The sequence below is a fragment of the Sinocyclocheilus anshuiensis genome, unplaced genomic scaffold (assembly GCF_001515605.1).
Source record: "Sinocyclocheilus anshuiensis isolate Anshui unplaced genomic scaffold, SAMN03320099.WGS_v1.1 scaffold1017, whole genome shotgun sequence".
Classification (NCBI taxonomy): Eukaryota; Metazoa; Chordata; class Actinopteri; order Cypriniformes; family Cyprinidae; genus Sinocyclocheilus; species Sinocyclocheilus anshuiensis.
In genome coordinates, this window is record NW_015554130.1 from 43,494 (window position 1) to 58,253 (window position 14,760).

The 14,760-nt window shown below is 37.9% G+C and overlaps 1 protein-coding gene across 3 annotated transcripts in view; it reads right to left on the minus strand.

Moving 5' to 3' along the window:
• The window catches only part of cd151l (CD151 antigen, like), a 34,554-nt gene extending 20,179 nt beyond the window's left edge, over positions 1–14,375 (minus strand). The window contains exons 1-3 of one of the 3 annotated variants that reach the window (XM_016462808.1): positions 14,301–14,375; positions 14,185–14,228; positions 12,142–12,225 (exon numbers count right to left, since the gene is read on the minus strand). In XM_016462808.1, coding sequence (XP_016318294.1) covers positions 12,142–12,225 — 84 coding nt within the window. In that variant the 5' untranslated portion in view covers positions 14,185–14,228; positions 14,301–14,375. The other 2 variants (XM_016462809.1, XM_016462811.1) reach the window with 2 other exon arrangements.
• Positions 14,376–14,760: the final 385 nt, after the last annotated feature.

The following is a 14,760-nucleotide window of genomic DNA, read 5'->3' on the forward strand; positions in this document are numbered from 1 at the left end:
TTCGGCAGCCGAAATTACGGGGCATCTCTGATTATTGGCGACATCAGAAATGGATATTATATAATAGATGCTTTTTTGAACATTTTAGCAATTTAAAAATATTAAACAATTATTTTTTACATGGCACCCCTGCTCTCGACAGACGGCACCCCGGTTGGGAAACACTGGTTTAACGCATCAACAAATTTGCTGGAATGATGCCAAACTGCATCTGAGGCTGTATCTCTGCAAAACTTTGAGATACCCACATGAAAAAATACTATAGTAATTTATAGTAAATACTATAGTGTTTTTGAAGCATACTATAGTAAAGTACTTGAATTAATTTGTTGTGGTAATTCTATAGTTGCTGTGGTAATATAACAGCTAGAGTAATATAAACAAATTACTTTACCCAATACTGTACTAAGTTTTCTACAACTATAGGTTCTACAACTATATACTACAATACATTACAGTTTACTGTAGTAAAAACAAAAGTATACTACAGTATTTATTACAGTTTATCAGTTCACTATAGTTAATACTACAGTATGCTGTAGCATTCATTAAAGTGTTGTAAATACTATAATATATACAGTATAATGCAATTTACTATAGTATGGCTAAAAAACACTATAGTATTTCTATAAATTACTATAGTATTTTTTCATGTGGGTATTGACACCAAACTTTGAATGTGCCATTGATACCTCACACTGACCATGCCAAATCAATTTGGTCACATCGACACCTATTGGTCAAAAGTGATAAACCATTCATTAACCACTAATAATGAAATTTCCAAAAATGCTCATAACTTTTGATCACATTAGCCTATTGGAATGAATCAAAATATTTTCTTGGTCTTGCTGAGAACAGTTGTCAGCTTGCTGTCAGACATTTTGATTTATGTTGAAAACCTACTTTTGCAAAATCCTGGCCCATTAGTCCGATTTTCACCAAAAAAAGTTATGGATTTGTTGATAGACAAAACCGTTTTTGCATAGCGCCGCAACAAATTTGAGGCATGATGCCAAACTACGTCTGAGGCTGTATTTCTGCAAAGCTTTGACATATTGACACCAAACTTTGTGTGTGCCATTGTCAGCTCACACAGAACACACATCGATTTGAAAACAGCGCTACCTATTGGTCAAACGTGATAAGCCATTAAATCATATTACTAGTAAAATCACCTAAAATGGCTTCAATTACTAATTTCTGCAGTTGGTCTGATGCTTGCTTCTGTAGTGCTTGGCCCCGTAATTGCTGCTTGCAGCTATATATCAATTTAATTCCGTTCAGCATAATCATTTATAATCATCATTTAAACATTTAATATACTAATTTTATTGATTCATTCATTGATCAGTCATTTTATATCATATTATATTCTTATATTTTTATATTTTTTTACATAGTTTAATCTTATGAATATGAGGTTTCAAGGGATATTTGTCTTCACAAGTAATAGATAAGAGAACGTCTCAAATTCAAGGGTTTTAATGCCACAGGACAACGTTGTGAATTGGAAATTTTCCATTGCAATTGCTTGTGGTATAATAACACTGGAAATTGGATTTGGGCTGGTCAGACTGAGCATTGAAACATATGCAACTACGCTTATTCAATAATCTTTGCTAATTTTTAAATCATCATTACTTCATCTCTTGGTTCTGCTCTTCCTGGGCTTTCTCAGGTATACTTTTTGACTGATAGAAGACTGCTAATACAGTTTCAGGTACTAGACAAAACAATAGTTTTAGACTTCTTGTTAACAGGTTTTGGGTATCAGACAAAACTCTGGTGACTGGGTTTTGGATACAACATAAAACGGATATAATCTGGCAGGATCCAGCATCTGGGGTCAGATCTGAAATTTCTAATGTGTAAATTTGATGTGAAATAGTGAAATGCTCTTCTCTAGAGTTTATTTCTCTAGCGAACTTATGAGCCGTGGACACTGAATGACTTGCCTGAGGTAATGCCATGTGACGTTGTATACAAGCTGTAGCCTACTGACGACTTTCTGCAGTTGAAACTGATTGAGCAATTACATGAGACATTTAATTCATGATTATTTGTAAACTATAACTAGTAGAAAAGAGGAAAGGGACGTGTTCACTTGTGTTCCGTGCTGCTGTTTGTACTAAGCTGCCTATACGGTGACCTGTCACATCAAAGAACGTCAAAACAGCATTTATTGTTTGAATTTCCTGATAAAACGGACAGAATTTGAAAGATGACTGTTTCTTATCGAAAGTAACAAAATGCTTATTGCAATTATTGCTCAGGAGGCACGCTATAATGTCTAGTGAAGTTTTACTCACTTTATGCATCAACTGAAACGGCATCGGCTAAAAGATCAATCTTGGAATTCAAGAATCGATATTGTTCCATTAAAATGAGGATATATTAAACTGAGGAACTGAAATTAAGTTTTGCATAGTGCAGTTGTTTGAAAAAACAAAAAAACAAAACATTGTATTTGTTTGGTGCACATGCGTGCTGACCAAAAGACCCCTACCATATATGTATACCGTTACACTCCTATAGCCATGGCCAAAAGTATTGCAATTCGCCCTGGCATTAGGGATGCACTCGGTAACCGAAATTAGCGAAAAGACAGAATAAACTGCACCGAAATATGACGTGACGCGATCAAATAGCAACCAGCGTAGAGTGAGAGGCGCAATGCAACAAACATGTCAGCAGTGTGGAAGCATTTAAAACTGTCCGACAAAGATGCAAAAATCATTACAAGCACCTACAGCGAGAGACTGTTTAGTGCTGCATCACATGAATGAATGAATGAATGAATGATGCATTTATATAGTCTTCTCACATGTGTTCGATGAGAAGAGGAAGGGGTGATTGTTGCTGGTTACTGTATGATGATTGAAATCACGAAATGGCCTTAAACAATTAGTAAATAAACTGCAGAACGTTATGGTTTCTAATACACGCATGAATTGCATGCATTCTGACAGCGCTGCACATGCTTGCGGCGGATCTGCTTGTTAACCAGGGTTCAAAGTCCAAAGCGCGAGGAAAATCTGTGCTGAAACAGTGTTACTCGTCAGTTGCTCAGTCACATTTTTATTATTTTTTTACAAGGCATGTGACAATGCGATACGTGCCACGTATTCGTAATGAGACTCATTTATAAATCTGCTGTTGTCAACAAAAAGAAGCGCTGAGGTCTTCCTGCGCGTTTTCGCCAAAAATAAAAGTTGAGAAAAAGCAAGAACTCCATCAACAGTCATAAATGTTAGTATTGTAATTTTACTGTTGTTCTGTAAAATAAAATAAAAAGCAAGACAATAATAATGATAATAATAATTTCAACAGCTCTGTTAATACATTTATTATAACATTCACATATAGTGTTCAAATTGGGATCTGTAATATTTTCTAATGTTTTTAAAGAAGGCTCTTTTGCTCAGCAAGGCTGCTTTTAATTGTATAGTAAAAAATACATGCCTGATTTAAGAAGGGGGTCTGATGGCCAAAAAATATTATTTTACTAACCTATTAATTTTAAGTAAAATTGTGCTTTGTTGGTATAATGTCTGCTAGAATGTTAAAAAATGTTCAGAGTTAAATATTGTTGTTTTGTAATAGATTTTTTCTTTGAAAAGCAAGACAAAACAGTATAAAGCACAGTTTGGCACATTAAATTAATAAATTCATGTGGAGATTAATGTTTTAAATATAACATTTTGAATACAGAAATATGATTTAAATAACTGAAATTATACGCTAAAAATGAAACTAAATCCGCCAGCAGGTGGCGGCAAGTCACTGATTTTATCACTTTATAATTCATTCAATTGATTCGTTCGAACGGCTGAATCATTCAGGAATGAAGCAAGTGACTGTCTTTATGAACTGACAGAAATCCGTCGTAGGACGCAACTTTAATCCCTGAATCACAAAACGTTTTCCTAAAATAATGCAGGGAACCACTGGTTACATTATACAAGTGCACGCATACTATTTTGGTGATGTAATTTGCATCACGCGCACTATACGCTGACCCTCGCATACAAGAAAAAACCGAAGTATACTTTGGCCTTTAAAGCAAGCTTAACATGCGCAACGTGCACACATTTGTATTGGTGCAGAATGAGAGACACTTGTAGCCTAGTGTATTTCACACAGTCTGCTTGTTTCACTTCTGCTTTAAATATAGTTGTGTATGCTTGACTTTTAAAATAAATGTTGTTTATAGTAAATGTCCCTATAATTTTAGCTTGTTTTATATTTACGATTTAGTTTTAATCCAAATGCATGCGCTAATGGAGCGAACAGCAATCAAGATCATGCAACAGAAGTGCGCGTTAGAGACCTGCACTCCCGCGGGACCCGCGGGACCCAACGCAACAGGGTGCGGCGCGGGACAACTCTTGATGGGCGAGTGCGGGTGCGGGCGGGAAGAGACTCGTGTGTGAGCGGGATGCGGGAGAATAAAATGATTCGCGGGACTCCCGCAAAATAGAAATTATCTAAACATAAAGTGTTTAAAACATATAAATTGTTATTTATCTGTTGCACAAAAGCAAAAAGAACAACTAATATTAACATTAAAATGATTGACATGCATAGTTTCTATTTATCACGTGTGTTTAAAAGGTTGCGCAATGTAGCCAATCACAGACTCAGCTGTGTATTTCTGTAATGCAATGGCCAATCAGAGGTGAGTTAGAATCTACTCACCGCAGTGCTGTAATTGCGTGCTCACGAATCCTCTCATTTTAACACACGAAGTGTAGACATTGTGAAAGATTCATTGTGCATATATTTAATGTGATATAACAGAGCTTTATGAGATCGCGATTATGGGACTGAAAAATCCGTCCGTCTCTGACTCTCTCTCGCTCTCCTTACTGTCAAATAACTTTAGTAACTTGTGCATTGTTTTACTTACTTGCTTTTGACATATCCGACCAAACTACAAACTTTCCAGTGATGACTGAGATATTCACATCTGTACAGCCGTGCGCTCAATCCACTCTGCTTATCAGCTCGCGCACATCTGCTATACAGGCATAAATATTGCATGTTTAACATTACCGTATTGACCCGAATATAAGACGATGTTTTTTTCTTGGAAATACATCTGAAAAAAACGCGGTCGTCTTATATTCAGGGTCTAGTCTTTGACGTCAATAATACACCCACAACAATAGGTGGCGCCAAATACGCATAAAACGAGTGTGCCATGAAATACGTAATGTAATGCGTGTTGTAAAGATCGAGAGTACAAACAAAGGAAAAAGAAAACCTTACAGCTGCATGCGTCGTGACTGTCACCGTTAGCCTGATGGGACCAAACACCCTTTGTGATTTTAAAACGTAAGACAGTACCCAGATTTGAAGACTACAGTAAGATTTAACTTCTACTGTTAATAAGATTTTGGTAGGCTACTATTAGATGGATAGCCTAAATGTCCTAATTCAGATGGGCTATCTGTTTTTTTTTTTTTAATGGTATATCAAAAAGTGTATATTTTTTTAAATGTGATTGTTGGTACATTTTACCAGTTTTTACCATACTTTCAAAACAAAAATTAAAATAGGAAAAGTATGCAATATGAAAATAATTGAACGCAAAATGTGTTTTACTGAGTAAAAACAAGATTTGGTTTTTAAAAAGCTTTTTTCCAAAAGGTACATCTGGAAAAAGGGGGGTCGTCTTATATTCGGGCCAATACCGTATATTAAATTACTTACATGTACTTCATAGAAATCCTTAATCTCTAATAACTTTCTACACTCTGTTGTTCTGTTGTCAGTGTTTCTTTTTCTGGACACAGCACTGTGTGGTATCGGCTTTTGGTATCGGGGCATTTTTACGAGTACGAGTACAGGAGCGCAGTATCGGGCCCGATACTGATACCAGTATCGGTAGCGGTGCATCCCTAGTTGCCAGTGATCAGATGTTGGAGAATCTGAATACATATTTGAACAAAAGGCTGGGACTGAGGAAGTGTCATGATGACATGTGCCAGAAGTATTATAAGAAGATTGTGGGCCTTGCCAGACATTAAAAGGGCTTATGGAAAGATGCAGTGCTTAAGGACAAACACCATCAGAGATGCATTGTCTGTGATTTTGGTCAAACAAATTCTACAGCATTTGCAGAAGTGTAAGACTGTCAAATTACAACATGAGAACAAAGCAGAGAAAGCAAAGGTTTGAGCGTTTGCTGAACAATTGCAGAATGTAAAGAAGGACAAAGAAAGACTGTTAAAGGAGAACGACAAGTTGCTAACTTTGCTCTCCAAAAGACTGAAATCCAAATCTCCAAGCAGTTCTGTTGACAGTGAGACTGAATTTCCCATCAACACATATGTTCAGGCTACAAGGAACTGAAAGGTTAGACTTGCTCCTGTAATTGTCAAGAACAGAAGGACAATGAGGAGGAGTATGAGGAGGATGGTGAACGACGAACTCACACTGTGACAAAAGTGGTAAAGAAATATGTTCCTTACAGATCATATCAACCAGCTACACCAGAGCAAGTTAAAAATGGTCAAAAGAAAAACTTGAGTCCTTTATTATTTTGACGTTGCGATCTTGTGGAAGTGGCGGATGTTGTTGTTAGGGCTGTGCAAATAATCAAATGCGATTTTCATGCGCATCTCGTCAGTAAAGCCGGTTCTGTGATTAGTAGTAAATCTCCAGCACGTGCTTTCAGATGGAGCGGCATTTACTACACAGAACCGTAGTTCACTGACAAGCTATGCAATATCGCGTTCATTACCACAAATATTCACCACCCCCTGCCATCAGCTCCCGCGTCTCTCACACACACACACGAGCACGACTTTAGCACTAGATTTAGCAACTTTCAGACCCCTTTAGCGGCTTTTTTCCATAGAATATTCATACTGACAAACATAGCGACTTTTTTGGATAAACCTTAGCTATGGTTCAGTTGGAAGATTTCGCCAGTGCTGTCCCGCGAACGCGAGGTCTGACTTTCCCGGAGAAGTGTCACCTCTCTCAGCGTCTGTTCTGTGCAGTGAGCGGCAGAGAAGCAGCGCATTCAGTTGGCCGCACCGCAGCCGACTCGTCAATAAATGAGTACAAAACAGCGTTTCCTAGCACCTGTCGCTTACTGATTGTTTGGAATTATAAATATGAGCGTAGTTCGTCTGTTAATATCACATGCACTTTTTTGTTTGTTGTTTTTTTTAGTTTGTTACTAACTAAAAAAAGGGCAGTGCACTGCATGAGACAAAAAAGTAATATAGCCAAAACAACCGCATAGCCGCTCTATGATATACATTTTTGGTCATACCGCCCAGCACTAGCACAGACCACGCAAATAAAACGTGTGACGTTTAAAGCATGCGTGCAGCGTGTGCATAACAGTCTTGAGCGCAAGCTGTACCGGTGGTCAATAAGAATAAAGCGCAGATATGCTCTTCTAAATGGACATTGGGAACGGGATATTGTTAGACTGCCCACTCCCGTTCAAATTACACCAGAGTTACCGACTGCTACCGCGATTTATTCGGGAATTTAATCCCACGGCGCAAAAAATCCGGTCGGGTCCCGCGGTTGGATGTCCGCGCAGAGCCTCCGCGCACACTCTCCGATGACGATTTTTACGTCATGCATACCATAGCGGACCCAATATATAAAACGATATACCCACGATATAAAAAATGTTCAATATATCGCACGATAGTTTCACGCTTTTTCATTTAAAGGCGCGTGTTATGAGTGACAAGCAGACAGCCAACAGAACACACAAACACATGCTGAAATGAGTGCCGTGCCTGACTGTAATGAGGAGACTGTGATTCATAAAGAAATATTAGTCGAATTTAAAATAAAAATTTGCATTCGAATGCAAAACCGGTGTATTTAAATTTTAGGTGTGTGCGTCAGGGAGCCTTATCAGTGGCGCACGAAATGCGGTGAGGACGTAATGGCGCTTTTCCACTGCATGGTACGGCACAGTTCGGCACGGCACGGCTCGCTTTTGGGGGGTTTTCCACTGTGTATGTCAGTCCTGTGTCTTGTGTTTTTCTCCCCATGTGCCTTCCATGACCTAGTTTCTCCCGTGTTTCCTGCCAATATTTGGTATTCCTGTTCCTGTTCCCATTAAGTTCCATTTGTTTCAGCTGTGTCCCAGTAATCTCCTTGTTTAGTTCCGAGTATATTAGCCCTGTGTTTCCTGAGTCCTGTCTTAAATGTCATCCCCGTGTGATATGTGCATGTTCCCTTGGTTTGAAGATAACAAATGGCGCTTTTCCACTGCATGGTACGGCACGGTACGGTTCACTTTTGGGGGGTTTTCCACTGGGTACAGTACCTGGTACTTTTTTTAGTACCACCTCGGTTGAGGTTCCAAGTGAACCGTACCGTTACCAAAACGTGACGTGTAAACTCTGCTGATCAGATTGGCCGGAGAGAATCGTCACTACCTGCGTCACTGAACTGGCGACACAAACACAACAGAACTGCTAGATTTAAATCAGCACAGCCAGCGAAGGATCGAAAATGTGTTTTTTGAACCTTAAACCGCATAAACACATTTCATTACACCAAATACACAACATAATGTTCTTTTTAGAAGCATCATATGACCCCTTTAAATCAGCACAGCCAGCGAAGGATCGAACGCAACTGTTTTGAACAAGCGCACCTTTTTTAACAACCAAAAAGTTGTTAAAAGTTTCGTTGTCTGTTGAGGAAATACAGCTGCCTGCTCCACCATGGCTCCCTAGTCTGCCTGCTCTGCCATGGCTCCCTGAACTGCCTGATCCGCCATGTGTCCCGGAACGGGTACCGCTCTGGAGGCCTGCCATCCCGTTTAAGCCTGTCCTGAGGGGCCTCCAGAGGGGAACCAAGCCATTCACACAGAATGCATATTCGGCGCATTTTTGTGACGCACAACTATGATGTTGCACTTGCGTCTCGCACAAGAGATGAACAGAAAGCCATGTAAAGTTAAAAGAGGTTCAACTTTTAGAAAACATGTCTCGAGAATTTGTGGGGTTTTTATTCCATTCCACTGCGTCTCATATGTTTTTAAATGCAATCGTGTGATCGGCGCTCTGGCTATTTGTATTAATCTATGCATAAATACACAATGCTGTTTTGTTCATATTGTTTATGCAATTTATGAAATTATATTTGATTTATAAATATTAGTTTAGACGGTATGCACTTTTTGGTCCCATTTTATATTAAGTGGCCCTAATACCTGTGTACTTACATAATAACTAGATGTGTACACATTGGTACATAGTAGCTACAGCTGTAATGTTTGTGCAACTACACATATGTAACAACTCACTGAATGGTATGTGCAAGTTAGTGATGCGCAGATGGCGGTTATATCCGCGGGCGCTGCGGATAATCCGCGGATCGGGTGGGTCGGGTAATAAAAAAATGCATTCTGATTATTTGCGGGTGGGTTGCGGGTGGATAAAATAAATCATTAATGATGCAAGTATTAACTACATTTTCTAAATTATGAACGTGTTTTAAATAGGCTACAGAAATTTAATAAACTGTAAATTAACATTAAAAGTTATTCAACAAAACATTATTTAGTCAAGCGCAGTAAGGGATTTTCTCTGTCTCTTGTTGTTTGATTAACATTAATAAAAGGCGGCACAGCTTTATTAGGCTGCTGTCACAAGACCTATTTCACGGATCCAATACTGATACTCATTACAGAAATATTACAGCTCTAGATACTATGTATCAATGCGTACTTACACTGTGGTTACATACTACGTACACATCTAGTTACTATGTAATTACACAGGTATTAGGGCCACTTAATATAAAGTGGGACCCACTTTTTTATAGACTGCTGTTATTTCATTGCATTGAATAAACAATTTAATGAGGTGCATTATTTTGCTCATTGCACCCTCAGGAGACAGGCCAAATGTTTCATTAAAGGGTTAGTTCACCCAAAAATGAAAATTAGCCTGTGTTTTACTCACCCTCAAAGCATCCTAGGTGTATGCAACTTTTTTCTTTCAGACGAATCCAATCAGAGTTATATAAAAAATTGTCCTGGCCCCTCCAAGCCTTACAATGGGGGTAAGCGGGTGTTGGTTGTCAACAGTTCAGAAGACGTGAAATAAAGTGCGCGCATTCATAATTAAACATCCCTCACACATTTTTGGGTGAACTAACCCTTTAACACTTATTTAATCGACATATAAAATATAAGAAAGGAGATACGTTTAAATTTTATTTTGATTTGTTATTTTGTCTGTTAAGACTAAAATAGGTTGTTGTTGTTTGTCCTAATAAATTGGGCAAATTAAAAATAGAGTGGTTCAATTAAAAAAAAAATTGAAAGATATGAAACATTTTTTAGCTATATCACCCAAAATAAATCTAGTACATTGGCGAGCCACCCAAACGATTGCTCAGCCAAATACAGCAAAATCTAACATGTCCCAAACAGCTGGAAGGGGGATTCATCAGAGAAAATAACTTTGCACCAGTCTTCTGCTATCCAATTCTTGTTCTCCCTACAGAACTTCGGTCTGTCCTTGAACATTTTCTTTCTTTCTTTCTTTTGTCTTTTCTTTCTTTCTTTTTTTTTGAGAAAAGTGACTTCTTTGCTGTCCTTTTAGACAGTAAAATTTGTGTTTATGTGAAAAAGTAATTTTTTTGCCCAATGAAGCATTTTGTAATTATTATTATTATTATTTTTGTTATTATTTTTTTTTTGTGCAATGCATCTGATCAATCTGCAGAATAATCTATAAACAATGTGAATTAACAACTGAAGCAGCAAACTTTGCGAAACAAAACAATTCACTGTCACTGCCAATACTTCTGGCCATGGATATAGTCTATCATTGTTTAGATGAAAATAAATTCTAAATTAAATCTGTTCATCATATAAAGCAATCAGATCTCTTCACAAGTCTTGGATTAAACCATGCTGTTTGAGGCCTTTATGACCTTTTTTAATCTTCTAAGATTGGGTTGCCATGGGGACTATTTTCAACAGAACAGACTATTTTTAAATGCATTGCATTAACAGTGTTTGTTCAGTCTGTGCCACCTAAAATTTTCAACAGGCTATTTTTGGTCCATTTTATTTTGCTTTACAAATTCATTGGTTCAAATCTGGCAGACTATTCAACACTGCACATTCAGGAAAAACTGATTAAGCACTTAGAATACATAACAGAGCATCAGTTTACTCTTGGGTCATGTTGCGCCACATCCAGAATCACTGATTTTAATGGGTTCTGTTGTCTTTTGTCTCACAAATCTTCTCTGCTATCTACTGCTAAGATAACGGCACCATAATCCAAATGTAGACCGCTTCTAGCAACAACATTTTGCCCTGTGACGCCTGTTTTTACAGTATATTGTTTGTCTACACACACACTTGCTAAATTTACAAAATAAACATTCATTGATCAGTACTTTTTACTTTTAATACTCAAGTACATTAAACATACATTTTGTTTGTACTTTCACTCAAGTAAAATTGAAAATGAGTGCTTAACACTTTTACTGGTGTAATATTTTATTAGGTAGCTGTACTTTTACTCAAGTACTTGATTTGTGTGCTTTGTCCAACACTGGAACACTGATTTAAACTGATGTAAATCCCATTTTTTGTGCATTAATCAGCTTTTCCGCATATACTGGCCCTGATGAACATAAAATATACTTACTGCTTGCACAATTTCTGCAAATCAGTTTTTGTGAATTAATCAATGACTTGCTCTGCCTGTTGGTTTGGTCTTCGTCAACACCCACTTTACACTTCCTGCTGGTGAGGATGACTAACAGCAGATGGAGAATATGTATTATTAGTATTCTACTGCTATTCCTGCAATTCCAATGTTGAATATTCAGCTGAACTTGAACCACTGAATTTGTGGAAGTGAATCTGTAAAGCAAAATAAAATGGACTGAAAATTGCCTGATGAATATTAAAGGTAGTATTTTATAAAAGACTGAATATTTTGGAAATTAAGTCTGAAAGGTGAATATTAATTATTGATCCACCCTTAATGCATGTTTCACACTGAAACTGCACTGAATGTGTGAAGATAAAAGAACTGAGATGAAAAAGTAAACTTGAATTATGCCTTGCTTACATACACTTTTAAACAGTCCATCAGATGACTAACAGATACCAACCCAAAACAGGAAATTGAAGGTGAAGAGCAGGTATTTTAGGAAAATGGTCCCACATGTTTCGTTCTTCTCTTTATTTTCTCTCATCTGATGAAGAAAATGCACAGACATGAACTAAAAGCAACTGAACAATTTTGTTGGGCTAAATAGGCCTATGCTGTTGTTTTGCGGATGTGCATAGTATTTGCTTTTGTCTTTTCAAATCTTATGTTAAAGGGGTCATATGTTGCGATTTTAATTTTTCCTTTCTCTTTGGAGTGTTACAAGCTCTTGGTGCATAAAGAAGATCTGTAAAGTTGCAAAGACTAAAGTCTCAAATCCAAAGAGATATTCTTTATAAAAGTTAAGAGTCAACCACGCCTACCTAAAACGGCTCGTTCTAACACGCCCCCACGTGTACATCACGATGTGGGAAGATTTGCATAATGCCGCCCAAATGTTCACGCAAAGAAAGAAGGCATAACTTTTATTCTGCTGTAGTATTGTTGTTGCCACCACCGCCATGTCGTGAAGGAGATGTGTTTCGTTGTGAAAGCGAAACTACTTTGGATGGCCTTCCAAAAGAGGATGATCCGCTTCGTCATGCCTGGAGCTGATCCGTGCTGGTCGCGGAGGAAATACATCAACTTCGCGCTGTGGATCGCCGGATCGGCTTTCAGCGTGGACAAAGTGGAGTCCAGCCCGGGGTCGTCACATGTGGTTGCCGCAAGCCTGCCGGACGCTCCTTCATCGAATCCGCCGGCCGCGCCGTTCTCAAGCCCGCCACCTCTGCTCAGTCAGTCAAGTTTACATTATTTAGTAAAGTGATTTCCACTTTGATTAAAAAATATATAACAAACATGATTAATGTAACCATTTTAAAGAAAAAAGGATGTTTTGTTATAGCTTCTAGAGCAAGGGCGCCGCCATCTTGCTGTACCACCGCGTGTGACGTCACGGGGTTGGTTCGCTCCGATGGCCCTTTTTTCTTTAAAATGGTTACATTAATCATGTTTGTTATATATTTTTTAATCAAAGTGGAAATCACTTTACTAAATAATATTAACTTAACTGACTGCTTCACTTCCACTTTAAACCGCATAAATACATTTCATTACACCAAATACACAAAATAATGTTCTTTTTAGCAACATCATATGACCCCTTTAAAATATATACTTTGACACACAAGTGATGAATGTGTCTGGATCTCTTTGTTTGTCTGCCACTCATTCAAAAACAGAGATGTTCACAACAATGACTGACACACACACACACACACACACACACACACACACACACACACACACACACACACACACACAAACAAACACCACACACACACACCAATTATAAACAGTTGAGATATCCCTTACAAGACAATACTGTGGTGGTACATTGCAGTACAATGGTATTTATATGCTGCTCCAGCTAATACCATTCTACATGTCTGAAAGACCAAAACTGTACTATAATACTTTATTGATTACATTAATTTCGAAATAAATACTCGTTTTCACAGTCGTAACATTCATAATAACTAATAATAATGCTCACTAAATGAAGTAATATGTGACACACAACTGACTGGTCACTCACCTGTCTGAACATGTTCATTATGACACATCTTGATCGCTACCCCAAGGCAGCGCAAAGCCATGCTGAATATGGAAACTCCCATAAAACTCTTTAAATTGCAGAAATTGAGCAATTGCAAGTATGTTATTCCGAATTCAGCCTTATAAACTGTTTCAGAGCACATTTATAATATACTTATTTGACCAACTTTCATTTGACATTTTCGCATGAATGTAGATTAGCTTTGTTTATTTATAAAGATTATTTAATCTCCGTTTTATGTTCTTATTGATTTCTACGGCGGTAACACAATAGCAGCCGCTAGGCCAGCCCAGAAATCAAGTTAACTCTACACTGCAGCTCTATACTCATTAGAATCTGTTCAGTCCTCTAATTCTTTGTAATGGTGTTCAGATTTTTCGACCTCGAAGGCTAATTCCATAAAGACCTAATTTACTACGAACACTTTTCAAAGAGTTTAGATCTTACCTTTATTAGCTGATGTCACACAAAGACAGCCAAACAGAGGAATACTGCAAACAAAAAAGTAAGAATCGGTCCTCATTAAAAAAAAAAACGTAAACTTAATTTATTGGCTAGTTTACCTTTTTTTCTTCAGAACAGAACGAACAGCAGAAACACAACGTTCCCAAAGAGAAAAGTTCGAAGGAGCTCCACCCTAGTGAGCAGGGTTGCCAGGTACCAGAAAATTTTCCAACCAAAAATACTATTATACTCCTGCAATAGGCTACCTGAGGCTACAATTTTAATGCCGCATCTGTAGGAATCTTTTGTGTGTGTGTGTTTATTACATGGTGGGGTCCTCAACATGTTAGCACACTCACATAGTGGGGACCAAATCCCCGGTCCCCACAATGTTTTGCTGTTAATAGGCTCAGGAGGCGTTGCTGATATGCCTAGTGCAGTTTTTTCCAAAAGGGTCTGGCTGCAGCTGGCGCTTGCACTATCAGACGTGCATTCTCAGGCTTGCACTCTCAGACACTTGCACTTCCGCTAGCGACGTCACTTGCAGTCTTTATTATTTTTTATTTTGTTCTATTTATT